At 44.2% G+C, this 24,588-nt stretch overlaps 1 protein-coding gene across 2 annotated transcripts in view; it reads right to left on the bottom strand.

Moving 5' to 3' along the window:
* Nucleotides 1-1,472: 1,472 nt before the first annotated feature.
* The window catches only part of FIRRM (FIGNL1 interacting regulator of recombination and mitosis), a 983,706-nt gene continuing 960,590 nt past the window's right edge, over nt 1,473-24,588 (bottom strand). For both annotated transcript variants that reach the window (XM_077276297.1, XM_077276298.1), the window contains 2 exons: nt 6,136-6,258; nt 1,473-2,894 (listed from right to left, as the gene is read on the bottom strand). In XM_077276297.1, coding sequence (XP_077132412.1) covers nt 2,700-2,894; nt 6,136-6,258 — 318 coding nt within the window. In that variant the 3' untranslated portion in view covers nt 1,473-2,699. The remainder of the gene's footprint in view (nt 2,895-6,135; nt 6,259-24,588) is intronic.

Raw genomic sequence — 24,588 nt, 5'->3', positions numbered from 1 at the left:
ATGGCCACACAGTGCTTAATACTGTATCATGGCCACACATGATGTTCCATACTGTATAATGGCCCCACATGATGCTCAATACTGTATAATGGCCCCACATGATGCTCAATACTGTATAATGGCCACACCGTGCTCCATACTGTATGACATGATACTGCATACAGTATAATGGCCACAGATAGTTACTCCTACACACGCATCTGCGCCCCATAAACCTTGCACACACGGCTCCACTCTGTACACCTCGTACACATGTGGCTCCGCTCCGCACACCTCATACACACCCAGCTTCGCTCCATGCACCTTGTTCACACACGGCTTCTCTACGTACACATGTGGCTCCGCTCCACACACCTCGTACACACGTGGCTCCACTCCACACACCTCACACACACATGGCTCCGCTCTGTACACCTCGTACACACACGGCTCCACTCCGTACACCTCGCACACACCCAGCTCCGCTCCGCACACCTCGCACACACCCAGCTCTGATCCGTACACTTTGCACACACCCGGCTCCGCTCCATACACCTCATACACACACGGCTCCGCTCTGTACACCTCGCACACACCCGGCTCTGCTCCGTACACCTCGTACACACAAGGCTCTGCTACATCCACACTGTAAACCCCTCCTGACCCCACACATAAGCTTACCCTCATCCAGCAGTGAGCACCATGACAGTACAGCAGAGTCCTGCATGCATGCACGGAGGTCCCAATCATGTGACTCCTGACTCCTCCCCTCCTGTGACCTCATCACAGGTCCTGTGCGCACAGAGCAGCGGCAGCCATAAATGTAGTGTGCGGCTGTCTGCGGGTGGAGGTATCTGTGACAGTGCTGTGTCCCGGTGAGAGTGCTGCTCTGTGTCCCAAGCGGCGGTGCTGCGCTGTGTCCACGGTGGCGGTGTTGCGCTGTGTCCACGATGGTGGTGCGGTGCTGCGCTTTGTCCCCGATGCTGCGCATAGGTCTTGATCCGCACATGCGCCGCCTCCCGGAGGCCATTTTTCCAGTGTCCACCACCACACAGGAGTCAGGAAACCATGGAAGAACTTGCGGGGGGCTCTGGTCTTTCACAAAATGTCAGCACAGCCCCCCACAGCACCGCACCGCCACTGGGGACACAGCGCAGCACCGCCACCGGGACACAGCACAGCACCGCCACGCCGATAAGGTATATCCGCATTATAAGACGCACCACCATATCCCCCCCAAATTTTTTTGGGAAAAAAGTGCGTCTTATAATCCAAAAAATACAGTAAATGCCTGCATTTTTGTCTAGAAATCCTTATTGTAATAGGGTTTTGTTATGAAATGTGCCCCATTCTCTCACATTCTGGTTCCACTTATTACTCTGGCAAGTACTTTCCGATCTTCTATGTATTTGGAGCCAAATCTGATTCCACCCATCATTTTCTAGAATTTTGTTTACACAAAAGGAAAAAAAAACAAAACAAAACAGTCAGTATAGAAATCCAAAATATATTTTTAATGTAACAATGGCCTTTTTCCAAATTCAAAACACTGAAACATCCAAAGGAAGAAAATAATTATTGTATTTTTCAGACTATAAGACACACTTTTTTGCTCCCAAATTAGGGGGGTAAATGGGTGTTGTGATATAGTCCAAATGTAGCTTACTGGGGGGTGAGAGATTGCGGTGGTCGTGGAGTGAGATCACAAAAGGCAGGGTCCCTTCCTCAGGAGGCCGCTTTCCAGCGGCCCACGGCTTTGGGAAAATGGCCACTGGGAAAGCAATGCACTTCGCTCTACCTCACTGCTGACACTGGGTACACAGCATCCATCGCTGGGGCACCCACTTCTCCCACCTAGGGCTCGCAGCATTGCTCCACTTCTACCGCCGCTGGCTTCCTGAGGAAGGGAGCATGCCTCCTGTGACCCCGCTCCACTGCTGCGGCCCCCCATGTAAGATACCTTTAATTTGGACTATAAGATGGACTCCCATCTTATACAAAAAATCTTTTTTTCCTCTATTTTCCTTCCCCAAATTTGGGGTGTGCCTTATGTTCCGGTGCGTCTTATAGTCTAAAAAATATGGTACCCAGTCATTGCATGCAACAATATTATGCTGCCAGATTACCAGATTAGTGTATCTAGTACACTAAACACATCTTAAGTAGAAATAAGAACAAAGATGAAGCAACAAGCAGATGAATTTAACAAGCAATTAACAATAAACATGAAAAGATCAAATCTGGGCAAAAGTCATTGTGTAGGGAAAGTTAGTAGGGGGGCTGTAAGATCAGCAGTTGTGAATTTTAGATCCAGTTGCATCTACTGTATATAGAAAAGTAACTTAATTGTGATGATAATGAGAATGTTCAAAATCGATCTGTACTGAACAAAAAATGAGATTGAGTGAGCAAAGTGAAAACATTAAGATTTCTAATTATGACTGGAGGATTGATACAAGACAACTAGTTAGATTGACAGGTTTTGTTACGTAACACCCATCTGAAACTAAATGGTGTTCAGAGCTAAAATGCAAGTAGACACATTTGTAAAACGTCTGGAAAAAATATAGTTTTGTCCTTCTCACAGATTCATGGCTCCAATCACACCACCAGGTGGAGAAAATGACAAAAGCATGAGGCCCCTCCTGCAATGCCATCACTTTATGAGAATGGAATAACCCTTTGCGGAGCAGTACATTTATAAAATGTCCTGTATAACTTTATCTCTTTTCTGCAGTTGTTTGGATTTTTGTTAATAGCCTTTGAATATTGGAAAGTTTTTCTGGGAGCCACTGTGGTGTACTGTTTTCCTGCAATAGTGACTGTATAAAAATCAAGGATTTCTCTGCTGCTTTGATGTGGGCTTGAAATTCTTCCTCAGTGAATGTGTCTTGCCGAGGACGTTTCGCAGAAGGCTGTGAAGTATAAAAATATGTCATTATAAAAAATAAAAATAGTAAGGTACATTCACGAACATATTAAAAAAATAAACAAACAGAGAAGCCACAGTAACATTTCTTTTACTTGCATTCCTGCTCTTGTTTGAGTACAATAAATTTAAAAAACTAATATAGTAAAAAATTAAATACTTTGATTCACTACTCTTGCAACAATTTTTAAACGAACCTCTCTCATTGTACATGCAGGCCTATCAGTGTACAGCAAAGTATAGAGATGGAGCAGCTAAGCAGGATGATATATAGGTTCATTGGAAAAGATTCAGTATAACGTATATACTAGAATATAAGCCGAGATTTTCAGCTCATTTTTTTAAGGCTAAAAGTGCCCCTCTCGGCTTATACTAGAGTAATTGTCCCAGGGGGTCGGCGGGAGAGCAGCAAGAGTGGCGGCTGTAACATTATACTCATCTGCTCCTGGCATGGTCTCTCTGCAAGTCCCTGCTTCTCCGATGGTCTCCGGCGCCCGCAGCTCTTCCTGTGTTCAGTGGTCCCTTGGTACTGCTCATTAAAGTAATGAATATGGACGCGACTACACTCCCATAGGCGTGGAGCGCATATTCATTACTTTAATGAGCGGTACCATGTGACCGCTGAACACAGGAACAAGCTGTCGCCGCGTGCCGGAGACCATCGGAAAAGCAGTGACATACAGAGAGACCGCACCAGGAGCAGGCGAGTATGACTGGGGAGGGTGAGCCATGCGATATTCACCTGTCCCCGTTCCACCGCCGGGCTCTGTCTTCCGTGTCCTCTGGCTGTGACATTCAGGTCAGAGGGTGTGATGATGTGGTTAATGCGCGCCATCTGCCTGTACAGTCACTGCAGAGACGCGGAAGACATAGCGGAGCGCGGCGGTGGAATGGGGACAGGTGAATATCGCAAGTGCCGGGGGCCTGAGCCAACGGCAACACCGGCACCTGACTCCCAGTGACGAGAGGTGAGTATGTCATTTTTTTTATTGCAGCAGCAACATACGGGGCATAATATTCTATGGAGCTTCTTATGGGGCCATCAACATTTGTGCAGCATAATATGGGGCATAATATTCTATGGAGCATCTTAAGGGGCCATCAACCTTTATGGAGCAGCATATGGGGCATATAATGGTGCCATCAAATTTGTGCAGCAATAAATGGAGCATAATATTCTATGGGGCAATCAACCTATGTGCAGCATTATATGTGTCATAATATTCTATGGAGCATCTTATGGGGCCATCACTAACCTTTTATGCAGCATTATATGCGGCATATTTTAATATGGAGCGTCTTATGGGGCCAATCATGAACTTTATGGAGCATTATATGGGGCTCCTGATTCAATATGGATATTCAAAAACACAACCTACTGATGTCTCAATTAATTTTACCTTTATTGGTATCTATTTTTATTTTTGAAATTTACCAGAAGCTGCTGCAGTTCCCACTCTAGGCTTATACTCGAGTCAATAAGTTTTCCCAGTTTTTTGTGACAAAATTAGGGGTCTTGGCTTATACTTGGATCGGCTTATACTCGAGTATATACAGTAACTTGTATTTTATTCATTGAAATCTCTGGTGTTTGTATGCACGCGTCCAATGGGTGGTCCTACTAGTGACTGACAGCTATATCTCTTCATACAGAAAAGACTGTCAAATCACATAAAAGGATCACCAACTGGACTTTTATACACATAGACTCCACAGATTCCAATGAAAAAAAATCTTGAATGAAACATTTCTAACAAAAAATGTACATCATACATACATAGTACATACATACATAGTTATTAAGGTTGAAGGAAGACTTTAAGTCCATCTAGTTCAACCCATAGCCTAACCTAACATGCCCTAACATGTTGATCCAGAGGAAGGCAAAAAAAAAACCATGTGGCAAATAGTAAGCTCCAATTTGGGGAAAAAAATTCCTTCCCGACTCCACATACGGCAATCAGACTAGTTCCCTGGATCAACGCCCTATCAAGAAATCTAGTATGTATACCCTGTAACATTATACTTTTCCAGAAAGGTATCCAGCCCCCTCTTAAATTTAAGTAATGAATCACTCATTACAACATTATACAGCAGAGAGTTCCATAGTCTCACTGCTCTTACAGTAAAGAACCTGCGTCTGTTATTATGCTTAAACCTTCTTTCCTCCAGACATAGAGGAATGCCCCCTTGTCCCTGTCTCAGGTCTATGATTAAAAAGATCATCAGAAAGGTCTTTGTACTACCCCTCATATATTTATACATTAAAATAAGATCACCCCTTAGTCTTCGTTTTTCCAAACTAAATAGCCCCAAGTGTAATAACCTATCTTGGTATTGCAGACCCCCCAGTCCTCTAATAACCTTGGTCGCTCTTCTCTGCACCCGCTCCAGTTCAGCTATGTCTTTCTTATACACCGGAGACCAGTACTGTGCACAGTATTCTAAGTGTGGTTGAACTAGTGACTTGTATAGAGGTAAAGTTATGTTCTCCTCATGTGCATCTATGCCTCTTTTAATGCATCCCATTATTTTATTTGCCTTTGTAGCAGCTGCCTGACACTGGCCACTGAATATGAGTTTGTCATCCACCCATAAACCCAGGTCTTTTTCAATGACGGTTTTGCCCAGAGTTTTAGAATTAAGCACATAGTTATTCATCTTATTACTTCTGCCCAAGTGCATGACCTTACATTTATCCCCATTAAAGCTCATTTGCCATTTATCAGCCCAAGCTTCTAGTTTGCATAAATCATCCTGAAATATAAAATTGTCCTCCTCTGTATTGATTACCCTGCAGAGTTTAGTGTCATCTGCAAATATTGAAAATCTACTCAGCTAAACTTCCTTTTTTCCCAAGAAGAAAACTTTCTATTTGGTTCTATCTATCCCTTCAGTTTCTGATCTGGCTAATTTCTCTACTCTTGCCTCTAGCGCACTTCTCCAGATAGCATCTATTCAGTGAGCACAACCTAGAAAGCCCCCTTTGTACTTTCAGATCTCAGTCTAGTGATTAAAGGAATTCCTCTAGTACCTGGTGGACAAAGTGGCTAGCACTATCTGTTCAAGCTTGCTTTTGTGAGCGAATGGCCTCTTAATTATTACTCAATTTTTAAAGATGTAAAATCTAAGCATGTATTAAGTATTTTAAGTTGAGAATTCTACATGTTAGCATTTGAAAAATGGAGAAAGAGATTATTTGTTCGTTAAAACTGCACAAAACTCACCTCTGTGGAAACTGGTTCATCTTTGCGTTTCATTTCAGTCTTACTAAAAAATGACTCCAAAACTTGTTTTTCATCTTTAAGTCTCTGTAATCTTATATTATCTTCTTCAGTAAGAAAAATGTTCTACAAATAGGCAGATGTGATTATCATTAGCTAGTGAGGTATTTGTATGCACACCTTAGATCAAAACCTGTAGTTCTTTTCTTTGTTTTATTACCACTATAGAGCTTTAATCGCTTAACACACTACAATACACAGTAACATACTACACCAAACTGTACTGGGAGTGCAGAAATAAGTAGATAATCGCTGAATTATAATAATGTTTTCCACTGTGCATGATTTCCTTGAATATACTGTACCTAATCTTCAATAGCTACCCAAAAGAGAGAGGTTTGGTGACCATTGTGGTCATTGAACTAGCTCTCGTCTATATATCCTACTATATCCTACAAACTTTTGTCCCTTACTTCATCTTTTGTACTTACTCAGTGGTCCTCCGCAGCCACCCACACAGACGGACATACATTAGACATGGTCTTCACCCCTCTCTGCTCCCTATCTAACTTCACCACCTCCCCTCTCCCTCTGTCTGACCACCATCTGCTCACTTTCTCATCCCTGTCCTCCTCACCTTTCCCCCATGTCCAGCAACATGCGCGCCCCCCAGAGACCTCACACACCAAGACACCAACACACTCTCTGTCTCTATCCCACCACTGGCAACCATATCCTCACTCCACGACACAGTGCCACTGCTTTCTACAATACCACTCTCGCATCAGCTATTGACACGGTTGTCCCTCTCATTCATGGCAGAGTGTGACGTATCAATAGACAACCCTGGCACAATAATACCACTAAAAAGCTCCAGCAAGTGTCCAGGGTTGCAGAGTGGCATTGGAAGAAAACACATTTGCAATACGACTTCATTGCATTCAAACAGGCAACACTCAGTTTCAAATCTGCTCTCAACTCTGCTAAACAGGCCTACTTAAAAACCCTCGTATCTTACCTATCCTACAACCCCAGTTATGCAAAACCTTTAACTCCCTCCTCCGCCCCCACTGCCCCCTTCAACCTCCCTCATCACTGCTGACAACGTTGCCACACACTTTAAAAATATGATCAACCAAACGAGGCAACTTTTCATTGTTCAACCACCACAACCCCTTTGTATACCAGACCAATGCCCAGACCCCATAACCTCCCTATCCAACAACACTGAAGGGGAGTATAATTGTCTCCTCTCCAAATCACATCTCACCACCTATGTGCTCGACCCCATCCCATTCCACCTCCTCCCCAACCTCACCGCCACTCTTATCCCATCCCTAACCCACCTCTTCAACCTATCACTAACTTCTGGCACCTTCCCTTCTGCTTTCAAACATGCCACAATCACACCTAGCCTTAAAAAGCCAATCCTCGATCCAACTGCTATGCCCAGATATCTGTCATGTTCTCAATGGCAAGAGAACATAGCATCAGCATATATAGGAACTAGCTCTTGGAAGATGGGAACTGAGCTGACCATGAACTAAACCTAACGCACAACTAGCAGTGGCCGGGTAGCATGCCTACGTTGATTCTAGATGCCCAGCACCAGCCGGAGGACTAAATAATGCTAGCAGAGGAAAATATTAGTCCTAGCTCACCTCTAGAGAAATACCCCGAAAGGAGACAGAGGCCCCCCACATGTATTGGCGGTGAATTAAGATGAAATAACAAACGTAGTATGAAAATAGGTTTAGCAAATTTGAGGTCCACTTACTACATAGCAGAAGACAGAAAGGACACTTTCATGGTCAGCTGAAAACCCTATCAAAACACCATCCAGGAATTACTTTAAAACTCTGGCATTAACTCATAACACCAGAGTGGCAATTCCTGTTCACAAGAGCTTTCCAGACACAGTAACGAAACTACAGCTGTGAACTGGAACAAAAATGCAAAAACAAACATGGACAAGAGTCCAACTTATCTAGTAGTTGTCTAGGAGCAGGAACAAGCACAGAGAGGCTTCTGATAACATTGTTGACCGGCAAGCAACTAACAGAGCAGCAAGGTTATATAGCGACTCCCACATCTTGATGGGAACAGGTGAACAGAGAAGATGAAAACACCAGTTCAATTCCACCAGTAGCCACCGGGGGAGCCCAGAATCCAAATTCACAACAGATATCGCTGCTCCCATTCACTTTTAAACTCCTGGAGTAGCATGTCCACGCTGAACTTTCCTCCGACCTCTCATCTACCTTGCTCTTTGACAATCTACAATCTGATTTCCGCCCCCATCGTTCAACTGAGACAGCCCTGACCAAAATTACTAACAACCTACTTACAGCCAAAGACAAACGGACAATACTCTATACTCCTCCTTCTAGACCTGTCCTCTGCTTTCAACACAGTTGACCACTGCCTCCTACTACAGATCTTCCCCTCCTTTGGCATCAAATACCTCACCCTATCCTGGATCTCCTCATACCTTTCCAACCACACATTCCGCGTCTCCCACTCCCGCACTACCTCCTCATACCACCCTCTATCTGTTGGAGTCCCCCAAGGCTCTGTTCTAGGACCCTTACTCTTCTCAATCTATACACTTGGCCCGGGACAACTCATAAAGTCCCATGGATTCGATTACCACCTTTATGCTGATGACACTCAGATCTACCTCTCTGTCCCAGACGTCACCTCTCTGCTGTCCAGAATCCCAGAGTGTCTATCAGCCATATCCTCCTCTTCTCCTCTCGCTTCCTCAAAATCAATGTGGACAAATCTGAACTCATCATCTTTCCTCCATTTCATAGATATTCCTTACCTGACCTGTCTATCGCAATTAACAATATCATGCTTTCCCTCGTACCAGAAGTCCGCTGCCTCAGAGTAACCTTTGACTCTGCCGTCCTTCAAACTGCACATCCAAGCTCTTTCCGCCTCCTGTTGCCTTCAGCTCAAAAATATCTCCAGAATCCGTCCTTTCCTCAAAAGTCAATCTACTAAAATGTTTGTGCATGCCCTCATCATCTCCCGCCTCGACTACTGCAACATACTTTTCTGTTGCATCCCTGCTAACACCATTGCACCTCTCCAGTCCATTCTTAACTCTGCTGCCTGACTAATTCATCTCTCTCCCCACTACTCCTCCGCTTCCCCCTCTGCAAATCTCTTCACTGGCTTCCATTCCCTCAAGGTATCAAGTTCAAATTACTAATACTGACCTACAAGGCCATGCATAACCTGTCTCATTCATATATCTCTGAACTAATCTCTCAATATCTCCTGAGATCTATGGAATTTAGTAGACATCTTAGGAAGGTAGGAAGGGTCTGTTTTTAACACTATCCTATTGTGGAATACTGATAGAAAGGGGGGGGATCTACCGACAAGGCCTGAATATCACTTACTCTTCTTGCTGATACTAAGGCCACTAATAAGGCCGTCTTTAATGAAACGTACTTTATTGAGGCTGAGTGTAATGGTTCAAATGGAGCCCCTGTCAATGCATCTAAAACTAGGTTGAGTTCCCAAGGTGGTATCTAGGTCCGCTCGCTGACACGCACAAACCGAGCTACTCATCTGCCCCCAGCAACACTGTAACTATACAAGGCTCCCAATACTAAAGCACAAAGAAGCAGATAGGTCATAACAACAGGGATCACCACACATTTGGATATAGCAAAGGTTTGAACACAGCTTTATTTATGTAAATATACAAACAATAGCAAGACACTAACATTTAAAAACATTTAAAAAGGGAACATATTTGTGCCCTATACACAAGCCCCTAATAAGGCTAGAACCTGCACATGACTCATAGGTACAACGGGAGGATAACCAACAATAGGGTGCCTATATAGACAGCATTGCCATAATGTGATTGTTACGTCGTAGCACATATCATAGGGAGGAAAAAACAGAAATTTAAAAGGGATCAGCTGGATTTCAAAAATGGACGAGCCTTTAAGAGGGTGCATAAGGGGAATAAGAGGCCTGGTGTTTCTTCAGGTCCCACTGATGGAAACACTATCATAGCACCAGAAATACCATTCAGTGATGATTTTTTATCCTCGGAACCGAGCGACATCGAGGGCGCCGTAGGAGGGGCCGCTGGAAAGTTGCAGATAATTAACCTGTCAAAATATGTTTTATCAGATTGTGAACCTTCAGTGCTGGTAAGGGCCTCTCTTCTGTCCGACTAGTGGCTTGGACAAATTTACTTTTATCAAAGATGTTTACCTCTTTTGCAGACAACTCACCTTCAAATTGCTCTTCCATCGTCCTTCAGCCATAGATGATTTACCTATGACCAACAGAGTGATTTTGAGAGACCTATTGGACCTATTTGAGGAAGGTGAGGATTGCCAGTCTAGAAGTAAGTTCACTGGGAGGTTACCTTCACAGGCCACTCCTTCATTTACATTACTTCCATTGGTGCAAAGCTTTTTTGATGCTGTATGCAGAGAGGTACATGATTTAAAGCTTGATCCCAATAGAGGTAGAAATTTGAGCAAGGAAGAACAATCTATTGTGGCAAGACTTGGCTCTAATAGGGACTTCGTGATCCGCGAGGTGGACAAGGGGGGTAACTTGGTTATTTGGCCAGTTGACCTTTATGTTCAAGAAGCTATGCGCCAATTACGCAATATGGATTGTTACAAGGTTCTCCCCTCAGATTCTTCATGTGTTTTTCAGGCCAAATTGATTCGGTTGTTGGAGGCCGCATATACACTGAACGTTATTAACAAACATGAGAAGGAATTTTTGACAAACCACCACCCTAGGACACCGACCTTTTACATGCTCCCAAAGGTTCATAAGTCGCTACAGGTCCCTCCAGGTAGGAATATAGTGTTTGGGATAGGGGGGTTACTTGAGCGGACCATGTATCTATGTGGATTTCTTTCTCCAGCCTCTAGTTTCATCTCTCAAATCATATGTAAGAGATTCTACATTCCTTATCTCACAACTTCAGGATCTGGAGATTCCACCGAACATCTGGCTTGTGACTCTGGATGTAGAGTCACTCTACATGTGCATAGGATATGAATTGGGTATACGAGCCGTATCTTACTTCCTGGACCAGAACAAGTCTGGCGACAAAGGACGCAATTCGTTCATATTGGACCTCCTATTGTTCATACTAGACAAGAACTACTTCATTTTTGACCGTGTCTTCTACAGGCAAGTGAGGGGTACAGCAATGGGGGCTCGTTGTGCCCCCTCGTATGCCAACCTTTTTTTAGGGTGATGGGAGGCTACCAGAGTGTACTGTCTAGATGGATTCTCAAAGCATGTTATCAAATGGCTACGGTACATCGATGATGTTTTATTTCTCTGGACACGCACCCTGGAAGAGTGTCAGAAATTTGTTGAGACACTCAACAGCAACCCCTGGAATATACGCCTCACGTCAAAGTATTCACAGATGGAAATTTAATTTTTGGATTTGAAACTCAGTGTGAAGGACTCAAGGATCATGACCACTCTGTATTGCAAACCCATGGCAACTAACAGTCTATTGCACTTTACAAGTTTCCATCCTCAGCATCTAAAGAAAGGAATCCCGAAGGGCCAATTCTACAGAGTGAGGAGGAATTGCAGTCGACGGGAAGATTTTGTGACACAGGACACCAGGAAAACCATTGGGAATAGTCACGGCTTTTAACAACCAGTGACACGATGTACGGGGTATTTTATCTAAGTACTGGGGCATTCTGCATAGTGAGTCCAAACTTCATCCCCATATTGCGACTCAACCAAGTCTTATAGCGAGGAGGGCTAGGAATTTCAGGGACTGTTTGAGCCATAGCCATTTCCAGCGACCGGCTAGGAGACTCAATAGGGGGGTTAGACTCACTGGTACATTCCCTTGTGGGAATTGTAACATATGTCTTTTTACTGCTGGTAATGAGATAATTACCATGCCCTCTTTGCCTTTACAGATCCCTACCAAGGCTTACTTCAACTGCAAATCTCGTAATCTGGTATATGCCTTGGTATGTCCATGTCCCAAAGTGTATGTTGGACAAAACACAAGAACTGAAAAGACGAATCCAGCAGCACTTTACAAACATCACAACGGCCAAAAAAGATAAGCAATGAGAAGACTCTCACGTCCGTAGCCTCACATTTTTTTGCTGAACACAATTCACAGTGGAGTGGCACGAAGATTCTGGGACTCAAGGGGGTCCAAACCAACATCAGAGGTGGTGACATTACCTTGGAACTATTGAGACGAGAATCCAAATGGATTTTTGAACTGTGTGACTCCTTTTGGCCTCAATGAGGATTTACTGTTTACTGGGTTTTATAAACAGATTTGATGTTCACCCTGCTCATATAGACAGCACCTTTTCCCCTTTTGTATTTATCTTGGGTACAGGTAATGAAACCACTATTGAATTCTATGTGTGGTACGTTGTGTGGTAATGTAATTTCCTTCTCGCCTATATAGACAGCATGCCTCATAGCGTACATACTTGCATCTTATTTAGGGGTCTGCTGTATGGGTTCCAAGTACTATACAAATGCTCAGTTTGCTGGGGGTTTGCTACAATTGTCTTACTGTTTTCAGTATGTCAATATGGTCCATGGTCTACCACAACATGCCTCTATCCCATGTCTCTTGAATAAGTGACAGTGTAAATACCAGCAGATAATATCTTTGATGGTTCTAAAATTCATTTCTTCATACCCTTGGGTTGCCCCTTTTCCCAATGCACATCCATGCGCTGATATATTGTCTATGCTGCTCTATTCAAAGCATTGATTTGAGTTTGGATCTACAGTCATGGCCAGAAGTATTGACACCCCTGCAATTCTGTCAGATAATACTCAGTTTCTTCCTGAAAATGATTGCAAACACAAATTCTTTGGTATTATTATCTTCATTTAATTTGTCTTAAATGAAAAAACACAAAAGAGAATGAAGCAAAAAGCAAAACATTGATAATTTCACACAAAACTCAAAAAATGGGCCAGACAAAAGTATTGGCACCCTAAGCCTAATACTTGGTTGCACAACCTTTAGCCAAAATAACTGCGACCAACCACTTCCGGTAACCATCAATTAGTTTCTTACAATGCTCTGCTGGAATTTTAGACCATTCTTCTTTGGCAACCTGCTCCACGTCCCTGATATTTGAAGGGTGCCTTCTCCAAACTGCCATTTTTAGATCTCTCCCCAGGTGTTCATGGGATTCAGGTCTGGACTCATTGCTGGCCACCTTTAGAAGTCTCCAGTGCTTTCTCTCAAACCATTTTCTAGCGTTTTTTGAAGTGTGTTTTGGGTCATTGTCCTGCTGGAAGACCCATGACCTCTGAGGAAAACCCAGCTTTCTCACACTGGGCCCTACATTATGCTGCAAAATTTGTTGGTAGTCTTCAGACTTCATAATGCCATGCACACCGTCAAGCAGTCCAGTGCCAGAGGCAGCAAAGCAACCCCAAAACATCAGGGAACCTCCGCCATGTTTGACTGTAGGGACCGTGTTCTTTTCTTTGAATGCCCCTTTTTTTCTCATGTAAACTCTATGTTGATGCCTTTGCCCAAAAAGCTCTACTTTTGTCTCATCTGACCAGAGAACATTCTTCCAAAACGTTTTCGCCTTTTTCAGGTAAGTTTTGCAAACTCCAGCCTGGCCTTTTTATGTCTCGGGGTAAGAAGTTGGGTCATCCTGGGTCTCCTACCATACAGTCCCTTTTCATTCAGACGCCGATGGATAGTACGGGTTGACACTGTTGTACCCTCGGACTGCAGGGCAGCTTGAACTTGTTTGGATGTTAGTCGAGGTTCTTTATCCAACATCCGCTGTTGTGATCCGCTTTTTGGCTCCCCTGGTGGTGGCTGGTGGTACTGGAGACTTCTGTGTGCTTTTCTGCCTCAGCTCACCTGCTTCCATCAGTTTTGGGAGTTCCCTATTTAGCCTTGCTCTCCAGTCACTTCCTTGCCGGTCATCATTGTAACCTGAGTCTTTCAGTTGCATGTTCCTGCTACTAGTCTGCTGATCAGCTAAGTGGACTCTTGTCCTTATTATTTTGTTTTTCTTGTCCAGTTTACAGTTTTGTCATTTCCTGTTACTGGAAGCTCTTGTGGACTGAAATTGCCACTCCTGTGTCATGAGTTGACACAGGAGTCTTAAAGTAATTTCAGGATGGGTTTTTTGAAAGGGTTTTTCAGCTGACCGTGAAGTCCTCTTTTGTATCCTTCCTCTATCTAGTAAGTGGACCTCGCTTTGCTAAATCTACCTTCATACTGTGTATGTCTTTTCCTCTGAACTCACCGTTAATATACGTGGGGGCCACTATCATCTTTGGGGAATTTCTCTAGAGGTAAGCCAGGTCTGTTCCTTCCTCTTCCAGGCGTAGTTAGTTCTCCGGCTGGCGCATGGCATCTAGGCAGCCGTAGGAATGCTTCCTGGCTACTGTTAGTTGTGTGGTAGATTTAGGTCACGGTCAGCTTGAGTTTCCATCACCCGAGAGCTAGTCTGTTATTTTTGTGTTTCTGATGTTCCCATGCCATTGGGGAATCATGACAGTATGACCGGCCACTGTTAAAGTAATTGGCAGAAGAAAGGAGAGTAAAAGAAGTCTGTAGATTTTTTTTTTTTTTTTTCCTCTCATGTTTGCTACTTAGTTGGCTCAGTTGTATTTCTGCTCTATTTACAGCCTTGCCTTTCTCTCCTTCTAATCCTTGAATGGCTCTGATCTCTCCGGTTTAAGGATGGACCCTCAGAGTTTGGCTGCAGGTTTAAATAATCTTGCTACGAAGGTTCAGAATTTACAAGATTATGTTATACGTACTCCTATTTCTGAACCTAAGATTCCTACACCCGAGGTATTTTCCGGAGATAGATCTCGATTTCTGAATTTCAAATGTAATTGTAAATTATTCCTTTCTCTCAGACCTCACTCCTCTGGAGATCCTGTTCAGCAGGTTAAAATTGTGATTTCGTTACTGCGAGGTGACCCTCAAAATTGGGCATTTTCATTGACACCAGGGGATCCTGCGTTGCTCAATGTGGATGCGTTTTTTCTGGCTTTAGGGTTGCTGTATGAGGAACCTAATTTGGAGATTCAAGCTGAAAAAGCTTTAATAGCCCTGTCTCAAGGGCAAGATGAAGCTGAGATATACTGCCAAAAATTTCGTAAATGGTCTGTGCTTACTCAGTGGAATGAGTGTGCCCTGGCGGCAAATTTCAGAGAGGGCCTTTCTGATGCCGTTAAGGATGTCATGGTGGGGTTTCCTACGCCCACAGGTCTGAATGAGTCCATGACAATGGCGATTCAGATTGATCGGCGTTTGCGGGAGCGCAAACCCGTGCACCATTTGGCGGTATCTTCTGAAGGGACGCCAGAGAAAATGCAATGTGACAGAATTCTGTCAAGAAGCGAGCGGCAGAATTATAGGCGCAAAAATGGCTTGTGCTTCTACTGTGGTGATTCCGCGCATGTTATATCAGCATGCTCTAAACGTACTAGGAAGGTTGACAAATCTGTTTCTATTGGCACTTTACAGTCTAAATTTCTTCTGTCTGTAACTCTGATTTGTTCATTATCTGTTATTACCGTGGATGCCTATGTGGACTCTGGCGCCGCTCTGAGTCTCATGGATTGGTCCTTCGCCAGGCGCTGTGGGTTTGATTTGGAGCCTCTGGAAGTTCCTATACCTCTGAAGGGTATTGATTCTGCACCTCTGGCTTGTAATAGACCACAGTTCTGGACGCAAGTGACTATGCGTATGACTCCAGACCATCAGGAGATGATTCGCTTCCTCGTGTTGTATAATTTACATGATGTTTTAGTGCTTGGATTACCATGGTTACAATCTCATAACCCAGTACTGGACTGGAAAACTATGTCTGTGTTAAGCTGGGGATGTCGGGGGGCTCATGGGGACATACCTTTGGTTCCTATCTCGTCATCTATTCCCTCTGAGATTCCTGCATTTTTGTCGGATTTTGGGGATATTTTTGAAGAGCCTAAAATTGGTTCTCTCCCTCCCCACAGAGAGTGTGATTGCGCCATAGATCTGATTCCAGGCAGTAAATTTCCAAAGGGTCGTTTGTTTAACCTATCTGTACCTGAGCATGCTGCCATGCGAGAATATGTTAAGGAGTCCCTGGAAAAGGGACATATTCGTCCTTCTTCATCACCTTTAGGAGCTGGGTTTTTCTTTGTCTCTAAAAAGGATGGCTCGCTGAGGCCTTGTATTGATTATCGACTCCTGAATAAAATTACTGTCAAATATCAGTATCCGTTGCCGCTGCTTACTGATTTGTTTGCTCGCATAAGGGGGGCTAAGTGGTTCTCCAAGATTGATCTCCGTGGGGCGTATAATTTGGTGCGAATTAAGCAAGGGGATGAGTGGAAAACCGCATTTAATACGCCTGAGGGCCACTTTGAGTATTTAGTAATGCCTTTCAGCCTTTCTAATGCGCCTTCAGTTTTTCAGTCCTTTATGCATGATATTTTCCGTGAATATCTGGATAAATTTATGATTGTGTATTTGGACGATATTTTGATTTTTTCTGAGGACTGGGAGTCTCATGTTCAGCAGGTCAGGAGGGTTTTTCAGGTCTTGCGGGAGAATTCTCTGTGTGTAAAGGGTTCTAAGTGTGTTTTTGGGGTTCAAAAGATTTCCTTTTTGGGGTACATTTTTTCCCCTTCTTCTGTTGAGATGGACCCTGTCAAGGTTCGGGCTATTTGTGACTGGACGCAGCCTACTTCTCTAAAAGGTCTTCAGAAGTTCTTGGGCTTTGCTAATTTTTATCGTCGATTTATAACTGTTTTTTCTGGTGTTGCTAAGCCTCTTACGGATTTGACTAAGAAGGGTGCTGATGTTGCCAATTGGTCCTCTGCCGCGGTGGAGGCCTTTCGGGAACTTAAGCGCCGCTTCTCGTCTGCCCCTGTGTTGCGCCAGCCCGATGTCTCTCTCCCCTTTCAGGTTGAGGTCGATGCTTCCGAGATCGGAGCGGGGGCGGTTTTGTCGCAGAAAAGTTCCGATTGCTCAGTGATGAGACCTTGTGCGTTCTTTTCTCGAAAATTTTCTGCTGCCGAAAGAAATTATGATGTCGGTAATCGGGAGCTTTTGGCCATGAAGTGGGCATTTGAGGAGTGGCGTCATTGGCTTGAGGGTGCTAGACATCAGGTGGTGGTTTTGACTGATCACAAGAATCTGATTTATCTTGAGTCTGCCAGGCGCCTGAATCCTAGACAGGCGCGCTGGTCGTTGTTTTTCTCTCGGTTTAATTTTGTGGTCTCATATCTACCAGGTTCTAAGAATGTGAAGGCGGATGCCCTTTCTAGGAGTTTTGAGCCTGATTCCCCTGGTGATTCGGAACCTACAGGTATCCTTAAGGATGGGGTGATATTATCCGCTATTTCCCCAGATCTGCGACGTGCTTTGCAAGAGTTTCAGGCGGATAGACCTGATCGCTGTCCACCTGGTAGACTGTTTGTTCCTGATGATTGGACCAGTAGAGTCATCTCGGAGGTTCATTCTTCTACGCTGGCTGGTCATCCTGGAATTTTTGGTACCAGGGATTTGGTGGCTAGATCCTTCTGGTGGCCATCTCGGTCTCGTGATGTGCGTGTTTTTGTGCAGTCTTGTGATGTGTGTGCTCGGGCCAAGCCTTGTTGTTCTAGGGCTAGCGGGTTGTTGTTGCCCTTGCCTATCCCGAAGAGGCCTTGGACGCACATCTCGATGGACTTTATTTCTGATCTTCCTGTCTCTCAGAGGATGTCTGTTATCTGGGTGGTGTGTGACCGTTTTTCTAAGATGGTTCATTTGGTGCCATTGCCGAAGTTGCCTTCCTCGTCTGAGTTGGTTCCTTTGTTTTTTCAAAATGTGGTTCGCTTGCATGGTATTCCTGAAAATATCGTTTCTGATAGGGGTACCCAGTTCGTTTCTAGATTTTGGCGGGCATTCTGTGCCAGGTTGGGCATTGATTTGTCTTTTTCGTCTGCCTTCCATCCTCAGACTAATGGCCAGACGGAGCGAACTAATCAAACTTTGGAGACGTATTTGAGGTGTTTTGTGTCTGCGGATCAGGATGATTGGGTTGCCTTTTTGCCGTTGGCGGAGTTTGCTCTTAATAACCGGGCCAGTTCTGCCACTTTGGTTTCCCCCTTCTTTTGCAATTCGGGGTTTCATCCCCGTTTTTCTTCTGGTCAGGTGGAGTCTTCGGATTGTCCTGGAGTAGATGCTGTGGTGGATCGGTTGTATCGGATTTGGGAACAAGTGGTGGACAATTTGAATTTGTCCCAGGAGAGGACTCAGCGGTTTGCTAACTGCCAGCGTCGGGTTGGTCCTCGCCTTCGTGTTGGGGACTTGGTGTGGTTGTCTTCCCGTTTTGTCCCTATGAGGGTTTCTTCTCCTAAATTTAAGCCTCGGTTCATCGGTCCCTATAGGATTTTGGAGATTATTAATCCTGTTTCCTTTCGTTTGGACCTTCCGGCATCTTTCGCTATCCATAATGTGTTCCATCGGTCGTTGTTGCGGAGATAGGAGGTGCCGGTGGTTCCTTCTGCTGGGCCTCCTGCTCCTGTGCTGGTTGAGAGTGAATTTGAGTACGTTATAGAGAAGATCTTGGACTCCCGTATTTCCAGGCGGAGACTCCAGTACCTGGTTAAATGGAAGGGCTATGGTCAGGAAGATAATTCTTGGGTAGCTGCCTCTGATGTTCATGCCTCGGATTTGGTTCGTGCCTTTCATAGGGCTCATCCAGGTCGCCCTGGCGGTTCTTGTGAGGGTTCGGTGCCCCCTCCTTAAGGGGGGGGTACTGTTGTGATCCGCTTTTTGGCTCCCCTGGTGGTGGCTGGTGGTACTGGAGACTTCTGTGTGCTTTTCTTCCTCAGCTCACCTGCTTCCATCAGTTTTGGGAGTTCCCTATTTAGCCTTGCTCTCCAGTCACTTCCTTGCCGGTCATCATTGTAACCTGAGTCTTTCAGTTGCATGTTCCTGCTACTAGTCTGCTGATCAGCTAAGTGGACTCTTGTCCTTATTATTTTGTTTTTCTTGTCCAGTTTACAGTTTTGTCATTTCCTGTTACTGGAAGCTCTTGTGGACTGAAATTGCCACTCCTGTGTCATGAGTTGACACAGGAGTCTTAAAGTAATTTCAGGATGGGTTTTTTGAAAGGGTTTTTCAGCTGACCGTGAAGTCCTCTTTTGTATCCTTCCTCTATCTAGTAAGTGGACCTCGCTTTGCTAAATCTACCTTCATACTGTGTATGTCTTTTCCTCTGAACTCACCGTTAATATACGTGGGGGCCACTATCATCTTTGGGGAATTTCTCTAGAGGTAAGCCAGGTCTGTTCCTTCCTCTTCCAGGCGTAGTTAGTTCTCTGGCTGGCGCATGGCATCTAGGCAGCCGTAGGAATGCTTCCTGGCTACTGTTAGTTGTGTGGTAGATTTAGGTCACGGTCAGCTTGAGTTTCCATCACCCGAGAGCTAGTCTGTTATTTTTGTGTTTCTGATGTTCCCATGCCATTGGGGAATCATGACAATCCGCACAATCTTGCGTTGAAATCTCTTGTCAATTTTTCTTTTCCGTCCACATCTAGAGAGGTTAGCCACAGTGCCATGGGCTTTAAACTTCTTGATGACACTGCGCACGGTAGACACAGGAACATTCAGGTCTTTGGAGATGGACTTGTAGCCTTGAGATTGCTCATGCTTCCTCACAATTTGGTTTCTCAAGTCCTCAGACAGTTCTTTGGTCTTCTTTCTTTTTTTCCATGCTCAATGTGGTATACACAAGGACACAGGATAGAGGTTGAGTCAACTTTAATCCATGTCAACTGGCTGCAAGTGTGATTTAGTTATTGCCAACACCTGTTAGGTACCACAGGTTACGTGTTAATTACACAAATTAGAGAAGCATCACATGATTTTTCGAACAGTGCCAATACTTTTGTCCACCCCCTTTTTTATGTTTTGTGTGGAATTATATCCAATTTGGCTTTAGGACAATTCTTTTTGTGTTTTTTCATTTAAGACAAATTAAATGAAGATAATAATACCAAAGAATTTGTGTTTGAAATCATTTTCAGGAAGAAACTAAGTATTATCTGACAGAATTGCAGGGGTGTCAATACTTTTGGCCATGACTATGTATCGTGTGCCTTTCCTTCCTCGCCTTTGACAGGCTAAATATGTTCACTATAGATGGACATTCAGCATGGGTTCAATGTTTGCACCTTGGTGTGTTGGTTGGCGTACTATTTGGTCACGGTTATAATTTATTAAGAGCGAGCAACACCGTATGAAGTAAACAACAAATGTAGGATTTTTTGTACATATGAATAGGTGTTATGGATATGCACTGACTTGGTTTCTATTGAGCTCAGGATAGGTTGATGTATATGGGTGCATTTTCTTAAAAATATTGTCTCAGGTAACTACCTGGATTCTATGCACTGCAGTGGTCTTGTACAATTCATTCAGGCCTTGTGGCATTATTGCAAGAGTACCGTCACCACTCAGTGACGCTGCAGCGATATAGACAACGAGCCAATCGCTGGAGCGTCACTGTTTTGGTCGCTGTAGAGACGTCAAACACAGCAGCTCCATAACGATTCAGAAGCGATCCAGTGACGTAACGGCGACTCACTTATCGTTCTCGCTGGTTGTTAGCTCCATGTAAAACATTGCTGACATCGTTGCTTTTGATGTCAAACATGGCGATACACGCCGACCTGAAAACGATATCACAGCGGGATCTAGATCGCTGCTGTGTGTCAAACACGACGAGATCACTATCCAGGACGCTGCAACATCACGGATCGTTGTCATTCTCGTTGCAAAGTTGCTGAGTGTGACGGTACCTTAACCCCTTAGTGACAGAGCCAATTTGGTACTTAATGACCGAGCCAATTTTTACTATTCTGACCACTGTCACTTTAAGAGGTTATAACTCTGGAACGCTTTATCGGATCCCGCTGATTCACAGGTTTTTTTTTCGTGACATATTGTACTTCGAGTTAGTGGTAACATTTCTTCGATATTACTTGTGATTATTTATGAAAAAAATGGAAATATGGCGAAAATTTTTAAAATTTTGCAATTTTCAAACTTTGTATTTTTATGCCCTTAAATCAGAGAGATATGTCACGAAAAATAGTTAATAAATAACATTTCCCACATGTCTACTTTACATCAGCACAATTTTGGAAACAAAATTTTTTTTGTTAGGGAGTTATAAGGGTTAAAAGTTGACCAGCAATTTCTCATTTTTATAACACGATGTTTTTTTAGGGACCACATCACCTTTAAAGTCATTTTGAGGGGTCTATATGATAGAAAATAACCAAGTGTGACACCATTCTAAAAACTGCACCCCTCAAGCTGCTCAAAGCCACATTCAAGAAGTTTATTAACCCTTTACGTGCTTCACAGGAACTGAAACAATGTGGAAGAAAAAAATGAACATTTAACTTTTTTTTGCAAACATTTTACTTCAGAACCATTTTTTTTATTTTCACAAGTGTAAAAACAGAAATTTAACCACAAATTTTGTTGTGCAATTTCTCCTGAGTACGCCGATACCCCATATGTGGAGGTAAACCACTGTTTGGGTGCACCGCAGAGCTTGGAAGTGAAGGAGCACCGTTTGACTTTTTCAATGCAGAATTGGCTGGAATTGAGATCGTATGCCATGTCACGTTTGGAGAGCCCCTGATGTGCCTAAACAGTGGAAACCCCCCACAAGTGACACCATTTTGGAAACTAGACCCCTTAAGGAACTTATCTAGATGTGTGGTGAGCACTTTGAACCCCCAAGTGCTTCACAGAAGTTTATAACGTAGAGCCGTGAAAATAAAAAATCGCATTTGTTTACACAAAAATGATCTTTTCGCCCACAAATTCTTATTTTCACAAGGGTAACAGGAGAAATTAGACCACAAAAGTTGTTGTGCAATTTCTCCTGAGTACGTCGATACCCCATATGTGGAGGTAAACCACTGTTTGGGTGCACCGCAGAGCTTGGAAGTGAAGGAGCACCGTTTGACTTTTTCAATGCAGAATTGGCTGGAATTGAGATCGTATGCCATGTCACGTTTGGAGAGCCCCTGATGTGCCTAAACAGTGGAAAACCCCCACAAGTGACACCATTTTGGAAACTAGACCCCTTAAGGAACTTATCTAGATGTTTGGTGATCACTTTAAACCCCCAGGTGCTTCATAGACGTTTATAACGTAGAGCCGTGAAAATAAAAAAAAAAATCGCATTTTTTCTACAAAAATGATCTTTTTGCCTCCAAATTTTTATTTTACCAAGGGTAACAGGAGAAAATGGACCCCAGAAGTTGTTGTACAATTTGTCCTGAGTACGCCGACACCCCATATGTGGGGGTAAACCACTGTTTGGGTGCATGGCTAATCTCGGAAGCAAAGGAGAGCCATTTGACTTTTCAATGCAAAATTGACTGGAATTGAGATCGGACGCCATGTCGCATTTGGAGAGCCTCTGATGTGCCTAAACAGTAGAAACCCCCCACAAGTGACCCCATTTTGGAAACTAGACCCCCCATGGAACTTATCTAGATGTGTGGTGAGAACTTTGAATGCCCAAGTGCTTCACAGAAGTTTATAATGCAGAGTCGTGAAAATAACAAATATTTCTTTTTCCACAAAAAATATTTTTTAGCCCCCAAGTTTTTATTTTCACAAGGGTAACAAGAGAAATTGGACCCCAAAAGTTGTTGTCCAATTTGTCCTGAGTATGCTGGTACCCCATATGTGGGGGTAAACCACTGTTTGGGCGCATGGCTGAGCTCGGAAGGGAAGGAGCGCAGTTTTGGAATGCAGACTTTGATAGAATTGTCTGCGGGCGTTATGTTGCGTTTGCAGACCCCTAATGTACCTAAACAGTAGAAACCCCCCACAAGTGACCCCATTTTGGAAAATAGACCCCCTAAGGAACTTATCTAGATATGTGGTGAGAACTTTGAATGCTCAAGTGCTTCACAGAAGTTTATAATGCAGAGTAGTGAAAATAAAAAATATTTTTTTTCCACAAAAAAGATTTTTAGCCCCCAAGTTTTTATTTTCACAAGGGTAACAGGAGAAATTGGACCCCAAAAGTTGTTGTCCAATTTATCCCAAGTACGCTGATGCCCCATATGTGGGGGTAAACCACTGTTTGGGAGGGAGCACCATTTGACTTTTTTAGCGCAAAATTGGCTGTCATGTTTGGAGACGCCCTGATGTACCTAAACAGTGGAAACCCCCCAATTCTAACTCCAACCCTAACCCCAACACACCCCTAACCCTAATCTCAACCCGATCCATAATCCTAATCACAACCCTAACGATAATCACAACCCTAACCCCAAAACAGCCCTAATCTCAACCCTAACCATAACCCTAATCAAAACCCTAAATCCAACACACCCCTAATCCTAATCTCAACCCTAACCTCAAACCTAACCCTAATCCCAATACACCCCTAACCCTAATCCCAAACCTAACCTTAACCCTAATCCCAACTCTAACCCTAATCCCAAACGTAACCCTACTCCCAACCCTAATCCCAAACATAACACTAATACCAACCCTAATCCAAACCCTAATCCTTTAACCTAACTTTAGCCCCAACCCTAACCCTAACTTTAGCCCCAACCCTAACCCTAACTTTAGCCCAAACCCTAACCCTAATTTTAGCCCCAACCCTAGCCCTAACCCTAACTTTAGCCCTAACCCTAAATTTAGCCCCAACCCTAACCCTAAATTTAACCCTAACCCTAACTTTAGCCCCAACCATAACCCTAGCCCTAAGGCTATTTTCACACTTGCGTCGTGTGGCATCCGTCGCAATCCGTCGTTTTGGACAAAAAACGGATCCTGCAAATGTGCCCACAGGATGCCTTTTTTGCCCATAGACTTGTATTGCTGACGGATGGCCACACGTCGCGTCCATCGTGCACTGGATCCGTTGTGTTTTGGCGGACCGTCGTCACAAAAAAAGTTCAATGTAACCTTTTTTTTGTACGTCGCGTCCGCCATTTCCGCGCATGCGTGGCCGTAACTCTGCCCCCTCCTCCCCAAGACATAGACTGGGCAGCGGATGCATTGAAAAACTGCATCCGCTGCCCACGTTGTGCACAATTTTCACAACGTGCGTCGGTACGTCGGGCCGACGCATTGCGACCGCCCCGTACCGACGCAAGTGTGAAAGAAGCCTAAGGCTACTTTCACACTAGCGTCGTACTTGGCCCGTCGCAGTGTGTCGGGCCGACGTACCGACGCTAGCGTTGTAAGCACCGCACAACGGGTGCAGCGGATGCTGTTTTTCAACGCATCCGCTGCCCCATTGTGAGGTGCGAGGAGGCGGGGGCGGAGTTCCGGCCGCGCATGCGCGGTTGGAAATGGCGTACACGTCGCACAAAATGTTACATGTAGCGGTTTTTTTGTGCCAACGGTCAGCCAAAGCACGACGCATC

This window comes from Ranitomeya variabilis, chromosome 8 (genome assembly GCF_051348905.1).
Source record: "Ranitomeya variabilis isolate aRanVar5 chromosome 8, aRanVar5.hap1, whole genome shotgun sequence".
Lineage (NCBI taxonomy): Eukaryota > Metazoa > Chordata > Amphibia > Anura > Dendrobatidae > Ranitomeya > Ranitomeya variabilis.
This window is presented reverse-complemented; position numbering and strand designations above follow the sequence as displayed.